Genomic DNA, 21,200 nt, shown 5'->3' on the forward strand with positions numbered 1-21,200 from the left:
GGGTATTTTATAAAAACGTTTAACTATGTAACAGTAAAGAAAAAAAAGATGACTTTTCACTTATAAACAGAAGGTGGCATCAGTTGCCTATTTTAGATTTTTATAAGTTTGTGAACTAATTGAAATTTCAGAACTCTGGGTGAATTACTTAAGAATTTGTACCCTGCTTTTAAGTAGATTCAAAGTAATGCACAGACAAATTAATGGATCAAATTAATAATCACCCAGTAGAAATAGGAACACGTGTGTGAAACAATTTCCAAACCTGAAAAGCCTATATAAAAGTTGCACTGAATTATCCAAAAGCACATGGTGCTAAGTTTCAAATCAGATTCTATGCTGAAACCCAATTAACATCCAGTACCTTCTTTTAAGTTTAAATCCATTAATTTGTACTGTACATTCTGGAACAATGGAGGGCACTTATTGTCAACTTCAAGATGATAACATATTTTTAGACATTTGAAGAGTGCTGTCAAACACCCTCTTTGCAAATTCACTTTTTTCAAGAATAAATATTTCTAATTCCTTCAATCTTTCTCCATAACATTTAGATTTTAATCTCCTGATCATCTTCCTTTGACACTGCCCTGGTTTCTCGAAATCCTTACTAAACTAAAATGCTTGTTAGAATACATACAATAAAAGTGCTATATAAATTACCAATTTTTTTGGGACTATAAGACATACTTTTGTCTCCCCAAATGAGGTAAAAATGTCTGTCTTATACACCAAATACTGCCAAAGCCCCCCCCCAGCCATTTTTTGGTCTCTACGCGCCCTGTTTTCTAGGGTGTTTTGGCTTTTTTCAGGACTTTATTTTTGCCAATTTTGGGGGCTTTTTTAGAAGCCTTTTCCTGCCAATTTTTGAGGCTTTTCTAGGCCATTTTTTCCAAATAAAAATACTAAAATTATTCAATCCCACTGAAGAACTCGAAAGAAAGTTAGTCAAACATCTAATGATTTGTAGCAACTTATATGCAATTAATGAGTTGTTCATCCTTGCAAAGGAAAGCTGACAATAACTTTAATTAAAAGTGAGATCATGCTGATTTTTAAAATATATTTTTCAACAAAATATCATGCTTTAGAAGCCAGGCTTCTGTATTCTTGTGAGAGCTTTCTTCATTCTCTGTAATTATGATCTTAATAGCCATTTTTAACTACAGCGATGATATTCTCCAGCTAGCAGTGATCCCTCTATACTTTAAATGCATTGTTCTACAAAACTGATATACTCAGTTTATAGTAGACAATGAAATTAGTTGTAATCAGGCAATATGAGCAAAACATATTTCAACATATAACTGGAGTTTCCATGGCTCAACACATAAGCCAGGTTTTTAATAACAGCAATCCTCTTACTGCATATATTAGTGTTTTTGTCATAAGAGCCTAGTTGATACTTTTAAAATATTAATTAAGGAGGGTCTAAATTATATATTGGTAACTGAAATGAATCTGACTGGTTGACATTTTTACTGAAACAGAAAAAACATAGCTAGCATTTTAACTAAAATTAGCTCTGAAGATGTATTCTTTTTTCAAAAAGGTCAGAAGGATAATTATACACCAGGAAAGCAAAATATCAAGGCAAAATAGAATACCTGGCAGCACATTTTGCTCAATTAATCATCTGGAATATTAGTTATCTTAAGAAAATTCTTTACCAAAACTTAGAATGATAGCTACAATTATAGATGAATGATAGCCAATTGTTCACATATTGACATTTATTTTAATGTTACAAGTTGAGAAGGTTGACTACATAAATCTAATAAATAAATGAATACATTTTCTCTTCCAAGAATTATGAGCCAGGGTGGCATAGCAGGTAGAGTGCTGTACTGCACGCCACTGAAGTTGACTATACATCTGTAGGTCAGCGGTTCTAATCTCATCACCGGCTCAAGGTTGACTCAGCCTTCCATCCTTCCGAGGAGGGTAAAATGAGGACCCGGATTGTGGGGGCAATAGGCTGGCTCTGTTTAAAAACAAAAGTGCTATTGCTAACATGTTGTAAGCCGCCCTGAGTCTAAGAAAAAGGGCGGCATAAAAATCAAATAAATAAATTAGCCATTTAATTGCCACATTTTGTGTACAGGATATTGTTCATTGTAAAATTCTCAGATAATCAAAAATATTTTTAAAAATATAGATACGTACTTAACAGAAATCAGATATTAAAATGGTATCGTGGAACAATGTAAAGAACACACATGATATTCTCTGGTGAATTCACAAGACTTTTCACCTAATGCACATGTGCCATAGGGCTTGGCAATGGAAAATTTTACATTCTCGCAAAAAAAATGAATGCATCAACAGAAATAGGTAGAAGTCCCTGCTCAACAGGAATAGGTAAGGACTGTGCATAGACAAAATACCTTTAAAATACCTTCAATAATTTCTTGAGGCAATTGGCCTACAGAGTAACATATATGATTTTAAATATAAGACATCTTCTGAGAAACATATTTCTTATCATTTGATTCTAACTTAAGTTTTGAATTAAATTTGCTGTATGCTACACTGGTTGCAAATCTGCTGTATGCTACCCAGAGTCACTTTTGGTGAGATGAGTGCAACAGCCACCATTGGTTAGTTTCAGCACATTCAACACTTACCATCTTTTTGGATTAAGGAGGCAATGACTACACTAATTCATGCCATTGTCATCTTCTGATTACACAATTGCGATGTTTTATATGGGCTGCCCTTGCCAAAGCTAGATAGTATAGACTGCAGCTGTCTATTTATAGCTGGTAGAAACCACTACAGTAAAGTGATATTGGTATTGTGAGTTGAAAATTAGTTCTAAGTCCAAGTTAAAGTGCAGGTAAAATCCTATAACACTCTTATGGCTCCAAATGTAACTATGCCAAATTCCAGATTGAATTTTCCAACCCCATATATCAGGCTGAAAAGACATGCTACATGTTCCCATCCCCTGACCTTCTTGGTTGCATTCCCCTTACCTTGGAACAGCTTGCCCAAGGTCAGAATGGATTCCTCCTAATAGAGACTGAAGAACACTGTTTTCCACATAAGCTCTGAAGGACACAATGCTACATAAAATTTGCTGGTACCCAATACTTGTAGCAGAAGCCACACCCGTGGGGCAGGAGGAAAGGGAGTTAGCAGGTTGACTAATGTGATGCAATTCAGAGAAATCAGCATTTCACCTAAAATTTAATTGGTTCCAATCTTGCTCTGGTTTAGAAGGGCCATGAAAAGACAGCTATTTACAGGAGACCTTGTGGGGAAATGGTTTGGGGTTTTTTCCCACAATAAGTTTTAATTTTCTCTGGCAAATGAAATTGACATATAGACTCATTGTTCGTTTGTTTTCATTTTTACTGTTTTAATCCAGATTACATGTTAGAGGGTCACAGAATCTCAAATGAGCACATTGTTCCTAAGATTGTTCCTAATATTTTAAATGATGCATAAAATGCATTCACATAAAATAAAAAAACAGGACTTTGCCACACATTAAAGGCAAATGAAAATGCAGAACCTAGTCAACAATTCTACACACATCTAAACATGTCAAAAAGATTGTTTCTTCACTTTAATTATGACTTCCAAATCTTACACAACAGTGTAAAGTTGCCCTAATTACCATACTTAGGCAATTCTTACATATCCTCCCACATTTTATGATAATGCTGATAAATACCCACCCAAAGGAAGAGTTGTTGGAAAATATAAAATAAAAAAGTTCTAGTTCTCAAACTTAAAATAATGTGTAATCTAAATATAAATTGCACATAAACAAATACAAAGGAAAGAAGCTAAACCACCCTTCTTGTTAATTAAATTACCCTCTTGCTAGAAACGGATCACATATTGGGTACAATCTGTAATGGATACAGTTTCCAACTACAAGCTATATGAAGGATACAAGAATAGCTGAACCCAACAGCTTTTCTCTCATTCTTTATTCTTCCATTATATGCATTTAGAGGTATACAGTCTCTAAACTAAAAAGATCCATTTAGCAACCAATCAAATCTTAATTCTGATCATAAATATCATTATTCTGAATACCCTCAAATTAATGTTATTTCTTTTTTAAATTTTTCAAGATCTCTTCCAAAGTAAGATCTAATGGGGGGAAATTCCATAAGAAATTAACAGATAAGACTAAAAAAGGCCTATTCTTATTAAACCATCATCTTTATTCTTCACTTATAAAAATGCCCAAATGTTTCATTTCAGTTAAGCTTCAGGCCTCTCCAATTTCTGCTTTTCCAACTGTGAGGTACTTTTTCTGAAACAAAACAACTAGGCCTGTATAAGTATGCCAGACAAAGCCACACTACCAATTTAAATAAAGACCTTAATAATAGGTGTTTTAAATCTTTTCCTTCTTATTCCAAACCATGGATATTGCCTTGTGCACTGCTACTATGTATAATTTTTCTAGTGAATTACTTAACATAATCTGAAAAATGGCAGCTAAATACACTTTGGTATCAAAATGAGGTGGTCAGAAGTTTCAATAATAAGTATAATAAAATATAGTTGCATTTGAGCACTGCACTAACACCCACAGGCATCTCAATAAATTCATATTTAAAACTCACAAAATTCCCTGTAAGAATATTGGGATTTCAGAGTCCCCAGCCATTATACTCAAGAGAACCTGGGACTTGGATGCATGCAGAGAGAATCACAGTGGGGAAAATTCACAAGGAAAGTTTAAACTGCAGCATCTAGTTTCTGTTATGATCAAGATGGAGCTTAAATTAAAATGGCTTTTTATATTCAGAACATTGGCAAGCAAAGAACATAAACAGTTGTTTTCTCAGCAGAAGAGCTGTATAATATGAAAACACACACAAGAGAAATGTGACATGCAGAAGAAATGTAAATAGTTAATGAAATGCAAAAGAAATGAAAGCGGATTACCTGAAGGCTCACTCAGCTTTGATGAAAACATAGAAAGGGATTTCTCCTTTTCTTTAACGAAAACACCTTGGTTCTCAGCTCCTTTTCTTACATTGACTACTTTTTCCTCTGAGGGCAAAGGAGTGACATCAGGTGGAAAATCCTCCTTAGCTGCTTCATGTACTTCCCTCTCCAGGTCTTCAGAGGATTTTCCCAAAGAAAGATCCTGCTCTTCAAATTTGCTATGCATGTTTTTTAGAGACAAATCCTGTGCTACTTCTTGGTAAGCAGGTGGCATCAGCTCAGCTTGAAGAGTTTCACAAGGATTTTCCCTTTCATTCTCCTTTAATATGTCTTCGGTACTTCTCAGCTTGTCAACTTGATAAGGGACTGTGCCATCTGCCTCTGAATTGGACTGTGCAGACAGCACAATTTTGTCTTTCACTATGGGTTCCTTAAAAACAGAAAAACCATCAGTATAGCCACCAGGTTCTTCCATATGTTGCTGTAGAAGATTTTTTTCTTTCTTAGCTAGATCTGCAGCCTCTGCTTCCAAACACCAAGTAGTTGGTTCATTTTTTGAAATTTCCAGTTGAGGCTGGAATGACTCCAAGTAGGGTTCACTAAGAGAAGAATGTACTTCTTTGAATGTTTCTTTCTGGCCTCCATTTGGTATAATATTGGTAGTTGTTTCAAATAATGAACCTTTCACAGCTTCTTCTCTCTGCACAAGATTAATTTCTGGTTGACCACTAAATGAATAGCTTTTGTCAGATGGCAATGAGGTCCATTCAAGATGTTCACTGTAGTCAGGAGGTTGTGATACACCCTCTGTGATTTCCACTTTTGAATAATCTGTGAACTCTGATGAAGATACTTTAGTCTCTTTAACTAAATCACATGCAATTGATATATATGAAGTATCTAAATCTTCTAGGGGTGGGTTATTCTCATTGTCAGCTTTCTTAGCAGCTTCAACTGCAAATTCTTTTGCCTGGATTACTGGTACATTTGTTGCTTCCTGATAAGATGGGGGCTTCTCAGATTTCTGTATTACATTCTCATAATCATTCTCATATTCATCAGCAGCAGTGAATGTTTCAAATGGGGATACTTCAAACTGCACAATAGGCCCTCCAACCACAGTAGAGTTTGCATTTAATGGTGCTTCCATAACAATGTCTGGTAAGATAGGGGATGGAGATGTTTCAGACCCTCCTTCAAAAGAAGGAAAGAGTTGTACAGCAACATTCAAAGACTCTTGTGATGACTCAGATGTTTGAACCAAATCAATCTTTGTTTCATAAGCAAGCTTGGGACTAATGACATCATGAAGTTCACTCTCAAATGCTTCTTGAACCAAATCTGGAGTTAGACCTTCAGGGACATTAGTATCAGAGACCTTCCTCAACAAAATATCTTCTTTATTTGAATCAACTTTCTGCTCTTGGTCACTTGTCAAATCAATATGGGTACAGCCAAACTGGTCCATCATTTCTGCTATCTTTTTCTCATCTGTTTTATTTTCATATGCCTTTTCTTCTGTTAGGGGGAGAGATGTAACCATATTGCCCTCAATTTTCTCTGATGATTTAAATTCTGTACAAGTAATGTAAGACTGTGAAGATTCCTTTGAGGCTTCTGGAGTGTTGGGAAAAGAAATATCTTCATTGCTGCTTTCATTCTCTTTTTCAATTACTTTATGGGCAGACAGAATCTCAGCTTCCTTGACATATTTGTCTGCAATACTGCCTAATTTATTGTCTATCTCATTCTTAGATACATCCTTAAGATTACTACTTTCATTGCTAAGCCAGGAGAGTTCAAAAGGCTTTAAATCTGCATATTCATCTCTTGAATAATGATTATCAACTAAAGTTATATTTTCACCATGATCATAGATAGCATCCTTCCCCTCTTCAAGACACTCTTTTTTATCTTGCTCTACTAATTCAACAGGTGATTCTAGAGAAAAATCCTTTTGGCATATGGATAATTCTTCTGTATCAGGAATTCTTTTAGTATCCAATGATTCCTTAGTCTGAAATAGGCAGAATGAATTATCTGCAGCATATGTAGGTTTTACATTTGCAAATTCATTGCCATCATCTGCAAGGAATGGGTTTTGTGCAGTCTGGGTAGTACGTTTAAACACATCGCTTCCAATTGGACTGTAACTATGTTTTTCAGATAGTTCATCTGATGATGTATCAAGAGCTGCATACTCTTTAAAAGGATTGACTGAAAGAGTAGAGAGGGAGGGAAGAGAAGCAGTAGCAGTAGCATCAAGAGAAGCAGCAGCAAATTCTTCGGGCCATGCATGACACACTCGTTCTTGCAAGTCCATATCTTTGTCTGTGGCCGTGGACAGAAAGGAGAGTTAGCAGCAATGCAAGTAACCTCAAAAGTTAAAGTAATGCTAATGACAGGTTCCAAAACAATGGCTAGCCCAAATCTTATTGTAGAATGATTAACAGAAAAAGCATGCGAGAGTAAGAAAATAGAATCAAAATTAATGAAGCTGTGAATGCTATGTAAATAAATGCCTAGAAGTATTCAGAACAGTACTAAGTGTACAAGCTTTATAATATAGATATGAGTAATGGTTCTCCTTTATCTTAATTCTCCTGTTTTAAAAAAATTGTCAATAAAGAAATATTATCTCTGAACCATAATTAAGAAACTGGCTAGTGGCTACAGACAGGCATTTCTTTTTCCATCCTCTGCTTTTTCTGTTATGAGCATTAGCTATGTTTAGTACTAATCAGCTTCAGCATTAACCAGAATAAGTACTAATAACATGAAACGTAAACCCTAGGAAAGAAGAAATTAATGTTAGGGGAAAGGAAATGAACACAAGTCTGTAGCCTATTTCCAGTTTTTAAAATTGGTAATTATTACACTTGTACTGGTCCATATAATGTCTGATAAAAAGGAAAAAAATATAATTACAGTAGTAAGAAGCACTAACACTAACACATCATTAATTCTACATAATTAATACTAACTATGTCAGCAACAGGTACTATATTAAAAACAGTTTATCAGTACCTAAGTCATCTTGTAGAGAAGGGTCCAAGAATTCAAAGTCTATTTTGAAATTTAAAACATTCACTCTGAATTTGTATTTTATTTTATGTCATTAAAAACAATGTTATGTTTATTAAATTTGGGTTTAACATTCTTGGATCCAAACCAAATTTTAGTAAATACACAAAGATGCTATTAGTGGGAAGGGAATACAAAAGACACTGGGCGTACTCTAATGCAAAAGGCTAGCTGAAATGACTTGCCTGCAGAAGAATGCATCAGAGGTTCAGATGCAACAGGAAGAGCAAAAAGTGTCTCATCTGAAAAACAAATACAGTATGACCTCAGCAGAAATAAGTATGGAAAACAAAGAATTTTCAGAAAAAGAAATAAGGGAAGGCAATATTCAGTTTACAATCTTTAACTGATCTTTTACACAAGAAAAATGAAGAGAAAATGTGAATAGTATGTGAGTTACATGCTATATCTCTCCAGTTTTGTACTACAAACATCATCCTTTATATCAGATGGAAATGTACATGATATGAACTATATTAGAGGGAGACTTTGGGATCTCCGCTCAGGTAGAATTCTCACAAAGCACATAACATTAAACAAAATCAAATGTAGGCATTATTCAGAGCATCTACTGACTTCACAAATGCAGATAAATATTTCAGTTCCATTGAGTTTTAATTGTGTATGTTTGTACTGTTTATACAGTATATGTAAATAAAATTTATTTTAAAAAAATAAAAAATATTTTAGTTCCTTTTATCAGTCACAAGGACAGTTTTAAGGGACAGGGTTGTGCTTCCTGTAGAGAGAAGTACGCCTAACTTTTTCTAGCCTTTCACCTTTTCCAATTAATATGTAAATAAATATTAAATAATAATTGTATCTCTGGTAAAACTAAATACAAATGTGAACTTAGCAATGTAAAATAATTTTAGGAATTACTTTTTCCTAAATTGCTATTATTATTGAACAATCAAGAATGTCAATATAAAGTCATAAAACTGCAAGATAAGCAAAATGCAATATGCTAGATTGAAAATTCATATCAGACAGATTTGATTCAACTATTCGATTTGATTTGGAAAGTCAAATCCATTCAAATACTCTATTTAATTGAATTGTCTTTTAATTCCAGACAAGATACTGCTAGAGGTTATAGTATCCAGATACAAAACAGTACGTAAACTTTGAATTCAGTATGGGTTCTGGATTCAGTATGAGCACTTAACTATGCCTTTCATGATTTCCTTGGAGAAGTGTTCCATTTAGACCACAAAAAGCATGGCCAGGGTTGGATATGATTATTGCATTGCTTTATGCTTTCCAAGATACATCTGTTAACTGTTGTGCTAAGGTAAAATAAATTTGATCTTTAAAAACTATTCAGAAAGTGAGCAAACCAGACCATACTTAAGGGAGACAATGCACATTGTAGCTGCATAATAATAAAGGTAGATAGCTGAGTCCCCACTAAGTACTTTAGTAGGTGCTTCCAAAAGTTAGTACAAGTAAAGTATCTCTGTAGTGCAGAGATATTTCACTCAAAAATGAAGGAGATAATGGCAGATTATTTTATACAGTTATGTATAAAACTGTACACATATACCTGCTGGAAGTGTTTTGGCAAGGGACCTAACCTAATGTAGAGAAAATTCCTTTTTAATATTATTGTTTGGTATTTAATATTCAATTGGAAGGTTTGGCTACACATTCACTACTGGATTTTGAACTGCTGCACATTAATTCCTATATCCCTGAAGGTTATATTGATGATACAAGGAGGTACCATCAACAGTTTTATATGGGCTGCAGCCTGTGAGAATAAAATTGACATGTTGTAGCTAAATGTCTATGGAGATTCTCAGTCATCCAGGTCATAGTTGAAGAGCTGAAGAAGATTCTTGGATGAGAAGCGAAATGTCTTCAAAGAAAAAGAAAAACCCAAACATTTAGTTGCCTTTTGAAAAAGTATCTTTGGGACAATTGACATAATTTGAATAAAAGAAGCTGAGAGAACTCAGTCATTACCGCAAGCATTACAGTAGTCCTAAACTTATCACACAATTAGAAGAACTTCCATCACTAAGCAACCTGGCTAAGTGAATCATTCTAAATCATTACTTTTGAAAGCAAACAGGCCATGCCCTCTATGAAGTGGAGTGCCTTTTTTAGTCCAGTGTAGCAGCAATCTGTCATATGGCCCACTATAGAATGAAGGGCTACTACTGCCTAAGTAGAGAAGCTACACTGACTGTATTTTGTGAGTAGCGGCAGTACAATGGTACCTCTACTTAAGAATGCCTCTGTATTAAGAACTTTTCTAGATAAGAACCAGGTGTTCAAGATTTTTTTGCCTTTGCTTAAGAACCATTTTCTACTTAAGAACCCAAGCCCGGAATAATTTCCCAGTAAATTTGAGAGCAGCACAAAGGCCCGGCCAGTTTCCTGCTATTCCCCCTTTAATCCCAGCCATCTCAGGCTTTTCTGGGCTGCCAGAGGAGGCTTTTCGTGGCGTTTAAGGAGGCTTTGGCAGACTAGAGCGAACAAAGCATTTTCCTTTCTCTGGGGACTTGGAGAGGGAATAAACCTCTGCCAGCGGCCAAAGAAAAGAAACGCTCCCTTTGCTCTGGGAAGCCTAGAGCGAACGGAACGTTTTCCTTTCTCTGGGCGCTGCCTCAGAGTCCCTTTTTTTTTTTAAAGCCTTAAAGTTTTGAATTTTTTTGATTCCCCTCACCTTCTTCCTTCAGCAGTGACTGTCCTCCTCCTCTTATTCCTCCTTCTCCTCCCACCCAACTTCCGAGCTTTTATTTCTTTCCTAATGGGTTTGCACACATTATTTGCTTTTACATTGATTCCTATGGGAAAAATTGCTTCTAGTTAAGAATGTTTCTACTTAAGAACCTGGTCACGGAATGAATTAAGTTCTTAAGTAGAGGTACCACTGTATTCTTAAAGCAGCTATCTGGTTGCCTAAGTGTCATCATTCTCAGGCAATGCTGGAAAGGAATTCTAGGCCAGGTAGGCCTTTGCACTTCAGATGACTACTAGGGAGCACAAGTGGCCGAGTGCTACAAGTGGGTGCTAAGAGAATGTAATCTGGCAAGCGTTGTGGGTGGCAGGAATGTGGTGTGAAGTTTCTGAAAGACGCCTTAATTAATTGTGAGCCTGGCAGCAGCAGCAGTAACTATGACCTGAATATTTATTACATGACCAGGGGATGCTGCAACACTTGTAATTTTGAATGGTTGCTGAATAGTTGTTAAACAAATGGATGTTAAGCAAGGACTATGTGTAACAGGCTTTTTTTTTCTATAATATGTTACTTTGAAAATATTAATATTTTAGTTTTTAATGCATTTCCCAGATCAATTAATGGGATTGACTTTTATAGTATCAGATGATATGAGACTGACATAAAGCAATTTTTATTGTTTATGAATTTAAGAAAAGCCTACCGCTTACAGCAAGACAAGACAACCTAAGCTAATGGGAATCAGAAAAAAGGTACCACTCCATCAACTTCATATTTCAAGAAGAGAAATACACAAATACTTTTTTACTCTCTTACACATATTATATGCTACTTCTTTTAGAAAAGCAGATGAAAACAATGTTTTAAAAATAAATATTTCTCAATTTCATTGATGGCATATACTGGACACCCTTTCATATATAACATTGTATCAAACATTTATGTGTTAATTTTTTAATTTTCTCAATTTTTAAAACCCAAATTTTATTTAGCCTTTTATTTCTTAACATTTAATTAAACAAAAGAATCAATTCTAGTTTTATTCTGAACAGTCAGCTCTATGCTTATTCAACAGCAGAAAAGGATCTGGTAACAGAAAATAAAGCAGCACATTGTGAAATATTTTTTAAATAAATATAGTGATTAAAGCACAATGTTATGTACTATTTTGTTGTGAGCCACCCTGAATCCGAGGAACAGGGCAGCATAGAAATCAATCAAACAAACAATGCTGAGGGAGACTGAGTTGTAGGCAGTGAAGCTAGGTGAATAATTTTGAGCTAGTTACTCTTTGTCAGTCCTGGGAAGAATGATTGATAATTACTCTGAAAATCTTCCCAATAAAAACTCAGTTAGGAATAACTTGGAGTCCATCTGAAAATTGCTAAGTAATTTATCATTAGAATAATACGATTTGCTATCATTCTGTGGTTTGAAAATACAGTACTGTATATACAAAAATATGTCTGCATACAGAATTTGTTACTTTATATCACCATATAATTTTTTTATAGTTTTAACTACTATACTGTATTACTATCAGAAAGTTTATGAAGAAATACAAAATAAGAAGCAGTTGGACATTAGGAATAGCTAGTAAGCATTATCTATCAAGTAGACCAGTGGTTTTCAACCTTTCCTACACCACGGACCTTTTTAAAATAACTTTTGTAGCCACAGACCATGGCCACTGACCCCCAAGGCTTAACTCAAGATCTAAATCATAATATTTCTTCAAGCCTTTATCATCTATGACAACACCACTGCCACCCCAGGGGTCCATGAACCATAGGGAGAACCCCTGGAGTAGACTACTGTTGAGAAAAACACATAAAAGCTTGCCTTTCTACATTTATATTTCTTTGAATTTTGCAAATCAGTTTGCCAATTAAAAAGGGAAGAATACCTGGACAAAAGTATAAACAAACATGAACATATTCTAAAAATATACCAAACTTAACTGCATCCACAAACCTGTTTGCAAAATTAAATGGGTTATACAGAACTGAAAACATAAACTAGTATCATAGAATGTGCAAAAATAAATTTTAATGAATGCATATTTTTAAAAACCCTAATTGATTTGTCAAAATGACAAATTAAAAGAAACTTAAAGAACAGGTTCTCAAATCTTAATAATCCATAAATTTTAACATTTCCATCTATGACAGATTTTGCACTGTCACAGTATCTCATGAAATTTAAATGGGATTAATTGCCCAGAGGAACATATTCCCCAAATACTGTCTGAGTGTCACTAACAGATAAAAAGTACTATCTCACTTTAAATGTGAAAAAGCTTTAAGCAAGTAAGAGGATATTTAAAATATGGTATCTAATGATGCTATCATTATGTTTCTTAAATGCAGACAAAATCAACTCAGATTTATAGGCAAAAAAACCACAGATGGGATTGTGACAGGCGTGCAACTTGCCATGATGACATGCCTGCTAGGAATGGAATCTGCTGTCTGTCTAAAATATTACTGGGTAAGAAAAACACCCATAATCAAAAGCCTTCGTCTTCCAAGCTGAGTATCCTCTTATGAGAAGGTTCATCATTGAAAACTGGATCTCAACATATCCTATGAAAATATTTCCCTCAATTTGGAAATTACCTCTTATTTCCATAAAATCTCATTCTCTCTGATACTGAGGAAGCTACCCTCAGGAGCAGGACAAGTGTCTAATTCTAGAAGGTCTTGTCCACATGTCTTGCTGTCTTTATGAACATGTGCAACCCAACTATCTTGATTTCAGTGGAAAAAGTTTCTTTTTTGAAACCAGCAATTCACCACACTGAGCAACTACTTTTTATACCTATTAGGCTGACCCTTATCTATTAAGAAGTGAGCATACAAGTTTAACCAATTTTTGCTATCATATTAGACTGTCTCCTGAAATAAATCAGAAAACATTATCTTCCCTGTGTGCTTTCTACTATCATATACTATTTATTGGCAAGTTGGACATTCTTACCATTATTTTACCTAAAAGCTAGTTTTATCATATACTTTTACAGTATTTGGAATGTTCCAAATATACTTTTTCAAGAGACAACTAGATTTTTCTTTGAAGAAGTTTCACTTCTCATCCAAGAAACTTATTTGGCTCATCTGGAATGTTTTGCCTCTGAAGTTGAGAGGATAATGTGCTTTTCCCCTCTTCTTTTGCTTAGAAAGCTCCCTCCTTCCTATTTGTTCACTCCACTTATGAGTGGCCAATTGCTTCCTCTTTCCAGAGTTCTAGCTATACAGTAATGCCAATACGGAGATCATCAAAAATGTAAGTTTAGTTTGAGGAACAGACTGAAAAACTAAATGCTGCAAATTTCTTTAATAAAGTATATTCCTCTGGTTGAATATGTGCTCATAAAAAATCTTAATACAGGCAATTAACTTCTACAAGACCTACTCAATAATGGTTATATTGTAAACTCATATACTTCTTAGGGAGAGGAAGGAACTGAAAAGATTAACTTTGGTTTTTATTTATGTCAGTACTACATGACGCAGGATCAAACTGTGATCCCCCACCCCAATTTTAGACATTGTTGCAACACTGTATGAACAACTTGCATTCAGAACCAAAACATTAACAGATTTTAAGACAAGTGTCTGCTATGCTTTAAGAAATTGTTAGAAACAATATACCTAAGAAGTGACAAAAAGTTGAAAAACTTAATTACTCTACTGGGGAATTCTGGGAGTTGAAGTCGAGATATCTTCAAATTGCCAAGGTTGGGAAACACTGTGTTAGACTGTATAACAACTTTTCTCTGCTCTGTGTCTAATCTTGACATAATAGGGCTAAACAGCAGTAGTTGCTACAGAAACTGGTGTAATGGTTCATTTGTGTACAAGAAATAGCTGATGACCTGGCAGCTGCCTGGGTATTTTTTCATCCTAACCACTGGGTCCTCCCATGCACACAACCCCCTCTGATGGTCATTTCGAAAAATCCTTTCCTAGTGAGCACCCAAAAGCCAAGAGGAATACATACATGGCAAATTTCAAGTTTGTAGGCTTTACAGTTATAGAGTGGTTTTCGCTCTTATGTATATAGATTTAGAAAGAGCTGTTCTGCTTATTCTAATTATACAATTAATTGCCAAGAAGTATAAATTCAATGTAGGGGAACATTGTAAAAAATTTGAAAGGTGAAAAGTATTAATCTTGAAAATATGCATTTGGATGAATTACTGAAGTTTTGGTATGTGATCACTCTACCATATCTACACTTTAGAGAAATAATGATCTTATTTTACACCTTCTTATACTGTAATTTCTAATGCTTACATACTATATCCTAGAAAATGTGAGACTGTGATAACATTTCATGAAATTTACACAGCAATTTGCCAATTGCATAAGTAAAATTAATGTTATATTTCTTGATACAAAATTAAGGTTAAGGTTGGCTACAATCTTCAAGTAAGTGTTCAGTTACACATTTAGAAGCATTATGTAAAATCAAATTTTAAAATGCCTGAAGAATTCTATTAAAATAGAAAAGTACAAACGTGTCTATCCATAAACCAAATTTACAAGAAGTGATCTTAGATTTACTGCCCCTGTATATATTATATACATAATATATAAAAAACAAAGGTTAACTAATTCTGTGCTAGAATTTCATATTTATATATTTATTTATTTTATTTTATTTATTAGATTTGTATGCCGCCCCTCTCCGAAGACTCGGAGCCAATAATCTTGTCCCTAAAGGCAGACTATTAACTTATAAAGTACCATTTTGCTGTTTAGCCCTATTATGTCAAGATTAGACACAGAGCAGAGAAAAGTTGTTATACAGTCTAACGCAGTGTTTCCCAACCTTGGCAATTTGAAGATATCTGGACTTCAACTCCCAGAATTCCCCAGCCAGCATTCACTGGCTGTGGAATTCTGGGAGTTGAAGTCCAAATATCTTCAAGTTGCCAAGGTTGGGAAACACTGGTCTAACAAATGTGTTTAGCAAATATCTTTGGCATAAAACTCCCACTCTTGCAAACATTTCATTATTGTAAGAGACAGCTTAAAAATAAGCCTACAAATATTTATTACTCCATCTGACTAGCCACTGCAGAAAAAATTATAAATTTGTAAACTTAGAATGAAAAAATAAAATCTGGGAGTATAAATTGCAATGAAAAGCTGGAATTCTTATATACTATTTAATTTTACACATGCACCATGTTCCGTATCTTTATTAGATCAGCATATAAATGGTTTCAATGACTTTTGGGATAGGCCAAAAATCTGGAATGCTATGACAAAACTCAAGAGAAACTTCAACAAAGTTAAGGTTACTTCTTGCTTTTTCATCAATTTTGGAGACATTTGGTGTTTGGTAATATCAGTGTTGTGTGTTGATGACTGTCTTCACTGTGTTCCATGATATATCCAATGCCTTGGAAATTTTTTTGTAACATTCTTCTGACTGATTTTATTATTATTATTATTATTATTATTATTATTATTATTATTATTATTATTTATTTATTTATTTATTTATTTATTATTTAGATTTGTATGCCGCCTCTCTCCGCAGACTCAACAATGATATCCCTTTGATACTTTGTAAGCTCTTTGCAGACCATAGCTTTTACTGTAAGATGCAACTGAATAAATGTCAGAAAAATCCTATGGGCTTGATCAGATTCTCTTTAATTGATGGTAGGTTTGCATTAACTACTATTTAACTTCAATTTGAATGAAACTGAAACTAAACTGGGCTTAGTTTTCTAGTTCTAGAAACTGGAAAGTCAGACTTGTTTGGTTATGAGGGATTCTCAATAGAAGGTCTATATACAAATACAGTACCTAGAAAATATTATTAAAACAATTAGAATCAAATTCTTTGCAGATTATTCCAGGGTTATTCTGTCTTAAAAGCCTAGCAGAAAATTCATATGGATTTGTATAACTATTTTGGCATTGTAAACAATGTATCAAGGGCAAAAGTCTTCACCTAAATACAGAAAGTTGTTACAAAAATGTTCAATTGTCCCAGGAGGATACAGTCTTATGAGAGCAGATCACCTATGTTATCTAGTAGCACATTGAATTTGTCAGTTAACCAATTAAGGCCTCCAAGAGAATGAAGGCTTTTCCCTCCAAAGCTATTCCAAAATTAGCATTTTTTCAACTACACTGCAAGTTATTCATCCAAATATTCCTTAATGAAATAAAAGAATACTGTATTTTCTATTTGTTTTGAACTTGAAATAGCTTCTTTTCTCCCTTGCATTTTTGTTTCCATATTTCTTTACCTAATGCACTCACAAAACATAAGAGTTATCTTCACAAATAGTTCTATCATAGTGAAAATATGACTCATAAAAAGCATTAGTTCAAATCCCCTATTTTAAATGTAAAGGGAAAGTACAATAACATGATCTAACAGTTATCAAATGTGTACAAAGGGATACTTGCAGTATCCTAGACTTAATCCTCATTGGTAGATGGAAATGACAATTGAGAAGCTATTCAAGGTATAAAGTGAGCTTCTATCTTCATTTAAATCAAGGTGATTGTGACTATTCGGCTCAGCAAGTGACACCTGGTCAATATTATCTGAAATCTAAGCTGGGTTAGGCCTGATGAATGTCTAATAATTGAAGAGGTGAAATTACAGAGTTGATTCAAAGGAAATATTACCTTGCCTAATCATTTGACTTTAAAATATTTCACACATAGTTCAAAAAAGCTGCTATTCCCTTAAGAATCTCTGATCCATCCAGGTCATATTGTGCAGACAAACAGATTTTTATTCAGTTTTCCACTGACCATATAAAAAAATCTGCAACAAATATTTATGTTATCGATATTTTTGCTACTGTTTGATTTTACTCTGTTAAGTTACTTAAGAGGAGTTACTTCCATTTGAAACCAAACTTGAAATTATGCAATTCCTATTTGAGATTTTAATCACTATAGGGCTACAAATACACAGAGTATGCCTTTAAAGCTATACTTTAAAACAAGTATTTTGCAATTTGTTTTATGATTATTGAAGACATCAGATAATAATAACAGAGTTGGGAGGGACCTTGGAGGTCTTCTAGTCCAACCCCTTGCTTGGGCAGGAGACCCTGCACTACATCGGACAAATGGTTATCCAACATCTTCTTTAAAACTTCTAGTGTTGGAGCATTCACAACTTCTGGAGACAAGTTGTTCCACTCTGTCGGGAAATTTCTCCTTAGTTCTAAATTGCTTCTCTCGTTGTTTAGTTTCCACCCATTTCTTCTTGTCCTATCCTCAGCTGCTTTGGAGAATAGCCTGAGTCCCTCTTCTTTGTGGCAATCCCTGAGATATTGGAATACTGCTATCATGTCTTCCTTAGTCCTTTTTTTCATTAAACTAGACATACCCATTTCCTGCAATCCTTCTTTATACGCTTTAGTCTCCAGTCCCCTAATCATCTTTGTTGCTCTTCTATGCAATCTTCGTATTTGCATCTGGTGACCAAAACTGAATGTAGTTTTGGTCTCCATGATGTAGAAAAGAGATATTTTTCTCATATTTTCCCCTACTTGGAAAGGTTGAACATTAACTTTTAGGCTATTTTTAAATAGCTATTAATTCTTACTCACATTAATTGCTACTATTTAACACTTATTTTGGAAGTTTCTTTCATTTGTTGATAGTGCCACAGTATGGTATGTTTTTTGATGTTACATGTTTACATTCTATTTTGAACAGATTTTTAAAATTAACATTACTAATGCAAAAGCATCTTTTAAAAAACCAAAATAGAAAATACTGCATAGTGGTCTGTGTAGGGTCAAAACAGAATGACAGAAAGCTGGGCTAATTTACTAGCTTTTTCTACAGAAAGGGAAGTTCTGACTGTAAATACTGCTTGCTATAGGAGGACTAGAACCATCATTCACTGATTCTTAATCCAGTGTATGCGCAGAGAAGGCGGGCTTTCAGAAACAATAGTCTGGTGGAGCCTGAAGCTTGTCAGCCTGTAAACCTTCCCCCTTGCAGAGCTATGTACAGTAGCCTACACAGGGCAGTAAGAACCGAGTTCACATACAGGTTTAATAAAAAATAAAAGTTTTCTAGATCATCTAATCCAAGAAGGGAAAAATAAGAGTTAAAAAGATAATTTGTGTGTGTGTGTGTGTGTGTTCCATCTTTTTCGTTTCTGACCATTTAAATAGTTAAGCATCAAAAAGTCAGAGGGGGAAAAAAGCAATTACTCCACCTTCCTTCTTTGTGAACATCCTTCCAGCATGCTGCATTATTACACTACTGTGGCAGACAGAGCTATTCCTAGAACATAATTATTTTCAATAAAGCTGACACTTGCATTTCTGAAGACTCTGAACATTATCACTGGTGGGAAAACTGTTAACAGACTCTAGACACAAAGGAAAAGCTGCCATTTGGTGTAATAAACAACATGAGTTACAACAGCCTATAACTCAGCATAGCTCAAAGTAGAACACCAGCAAATCTCCCTTGCATCATCAGACTGCTTTGACAAAGCACACTGCATGCCCACAAAGTCTCCGCCACACCCATCTTCTCGCTGCAGAATCTCCACAATAGAAACCTTAATACACTTCCAGCAAATCATCTATAAACCACAAACACCTCACCCAAATCCCAGCATTCCCTTTGTTTAGGAAGGTCTCTTCTCCTTAAAAGCATCTTTCCTTAGGTGGCTTACCAGAACAGGGTTACCACGATCCGCTTCCAAACTTCTACTAATTCCTTCCACGTTCACAAGTTTAAACCTCATCCCTCTTAATCACCCCCCCCCCCAAAAATCTTTTACACCAGGCAAAAAGCCATGCTTCCCCTCCTCAGCTTCTTTTCCTTTCGGATCGCTTAATCTTTCTCCGCTTCCTCCAACCCCTTTTCTCAATCACCCTTGCCACCAAATCCACCCTCATTTCACAAGCTGCTTTTTGCCCAGTTCGGCTGACAATTCCCTCAGCCCCAACGCACAAAGGAAAAAACGGTACTTCCAAAAAGACAACCCCCCTCAACGATACTCGCATCCCCCGCCGTTTTATTTTTTTTTTAAGCCGTTCATTCCCACCGCACTTATTTCAGGGCCTCGGAAAGCCAAGCCTTACTTACTTTACTGGGTCCCCGCCCTATACGCACACACACACACACACACACTCTTTTGGCCTCAAGCGCCTTTTTCCACGGCCACCCCTTCATCACAAAGCCCACCAGCCACGCCCCTCGGACACCTTCCGGGAATCTGCGTTTTCTCCGCCGCCCGCTTTCCACAAGCTGGCACTCCTCCAGATTTACGTTGGGGGACTGCCTTTCTCAAGCGTGTGCCCGGCCAGCAGGCCGGGGTAGATATGGTGCTGCAGGGGCAATGCCGAAAGCAGCACCGGCGTCCGGAAGCCGCCTCAGGCCCTCCCGCCGTCCACTCACCGGGAGAGCCTTGGGCGGCGCCCTTCGTGGCGAACGCGGGCTCCTCGCGCTTGGGAGGCAGCGGGGCGCTCCGGGGAGGGATGGCGGGCGCGCGGGGCTCTTCTTCCCAGTGAGGAGGCGGCAGCGGGGCGCTGCGGGGCGGCTCCCTCTCCTTCTCCTCTTTGTGGGCGCCCTCGAAGGCGGCAGGGCTGGTGGTGCTAGAGACGGCGGGGGGAGTCGCCCAAGCGGGCAGGGGGAATGGGGGCGGGCTGGGCGGCTGCTCCCCCGAGGCGCCCCGGTCCACTAGAGGCGGGGAGGAGGTCGGCGCCGGAGGGGCCGTGGGCACAGCGGCGGGCTTCCTCTCCCTCACTTCCAGCTGCTCGTCGTCCAGCTCTTCGTCGTCGTCGTCCTCATCTTCCTCTTCCTCGTCGTACTCCGGGTCCCTCACAAACTGGTACTGGAAAAGGGGCTGCTCCGGTTGCCGCCGGTCCTGCTCTGAGGCGGCCGTGGTAGAAGAGACTAAAGGGGACTGGTCCGGGTCATCCATGCTGAGCTCTTTACCTCAGGAACAATGAGCCAGCTAACAACCGCCGAGCGATAAAAAGCAGAAGGGGGGGGGGGGAAGAGAAAAGGGTTGGAGCTCGGCGCGCGGGGAGGGGCGGAGGCGAAGGAGGGAGGGAGCCAGGCAGGCAAAGACGGGGCGGCTGCGCAGCCACCGCCGCTGGGAGAGATGCTGCGATGCCGCGGGAGAAGAGAGCAGCAGCGCCAAGCCCGCCGCCGCCTCCACGCCCTATTGAGTCACTGAAGGCGGTTACTGGCGCGCGCGCAAAGTTCCAAGTTCTGGGCGAGGCGCGGAGGAGGAGGTTCCCTTTGCCCCGCCCTCTCTGTCGCCAGCCTATCCGAGCAAAGAAAGATAACCAAGTGGGCCAATGAAGAGCGGGGAAAGCCAACAGTTCCCTGAGGAGGAGGAGGGAGCCCTGCCCGCTTTTCTTCTCTCTACTTCGGCGAAGAAAAGCGGCTGGGCTGGGCCAGATGAGGGTAGTGTTGCCGGTAGGGTACAGCGGTTATAGGGAAAGACGGAAGTTCGGCGCCAGGCTCGGAAGGGCTCT

At 36.9% G+C, this 21,200-nt stretch overlaps 1 protein-coding gene across 3 annotated transcripts in view; it reads right to left on the reverse strand.

Moving 5' to 3' along the window:
- The window catches only part of RTN4 (reticulon 4), a 43,526-nt gene extending 22,530 nt beyond the window's left edge, over positions 1–20,996 (reverse strand). Inside the window, exons 1-3 of one of the 3 annotated variants that reach the window (XM_070734774.1) lie at positions 20,113–20,937; positions 8,190–8,246; positions 4,918–7,251 (exon numbers count right to left, since the gene is read on the reverse strand). In XM_070734774.1, coding sequence (XP_070590875.1) covers positions 4,918–7,251; positions 8,190–8,246; positions 20,113–20,638 — 2,917 coding nt within the window. In that variant the 5' untranslated portion in view covers positions 20,639–20,937. Of the gene's footprint in view, positions 1–4,917; positions 7,252–8,189; positions 8,247–20,112 lie in introns of all 3 variants that reach the window. The other 2 variants (XM_070734775.1, XM_070734777.1) reach the window with 2 other exon arrangements.
- Between the last annotated feature and the right edge of the window lie 204 nt (positions 20,997–21,200).

Source organism: Erythrolamprus reginae, chromosome 1 (assembly GCF_031021105.1).
Source record: "Erythrolamprus reginae isolate rEryReg1 chromosome 1, rEryReg1.hap1, whole genome shotgun sequence".
In the NCBI taxonomy this organism is placed as follows: domain Eukaryota; kingdom Metazoa; phylum Chordata; class Lepidosauria; order Squamata; family Dipsadidae; genus Erythrolamprus; species Erythrolamprus reginae.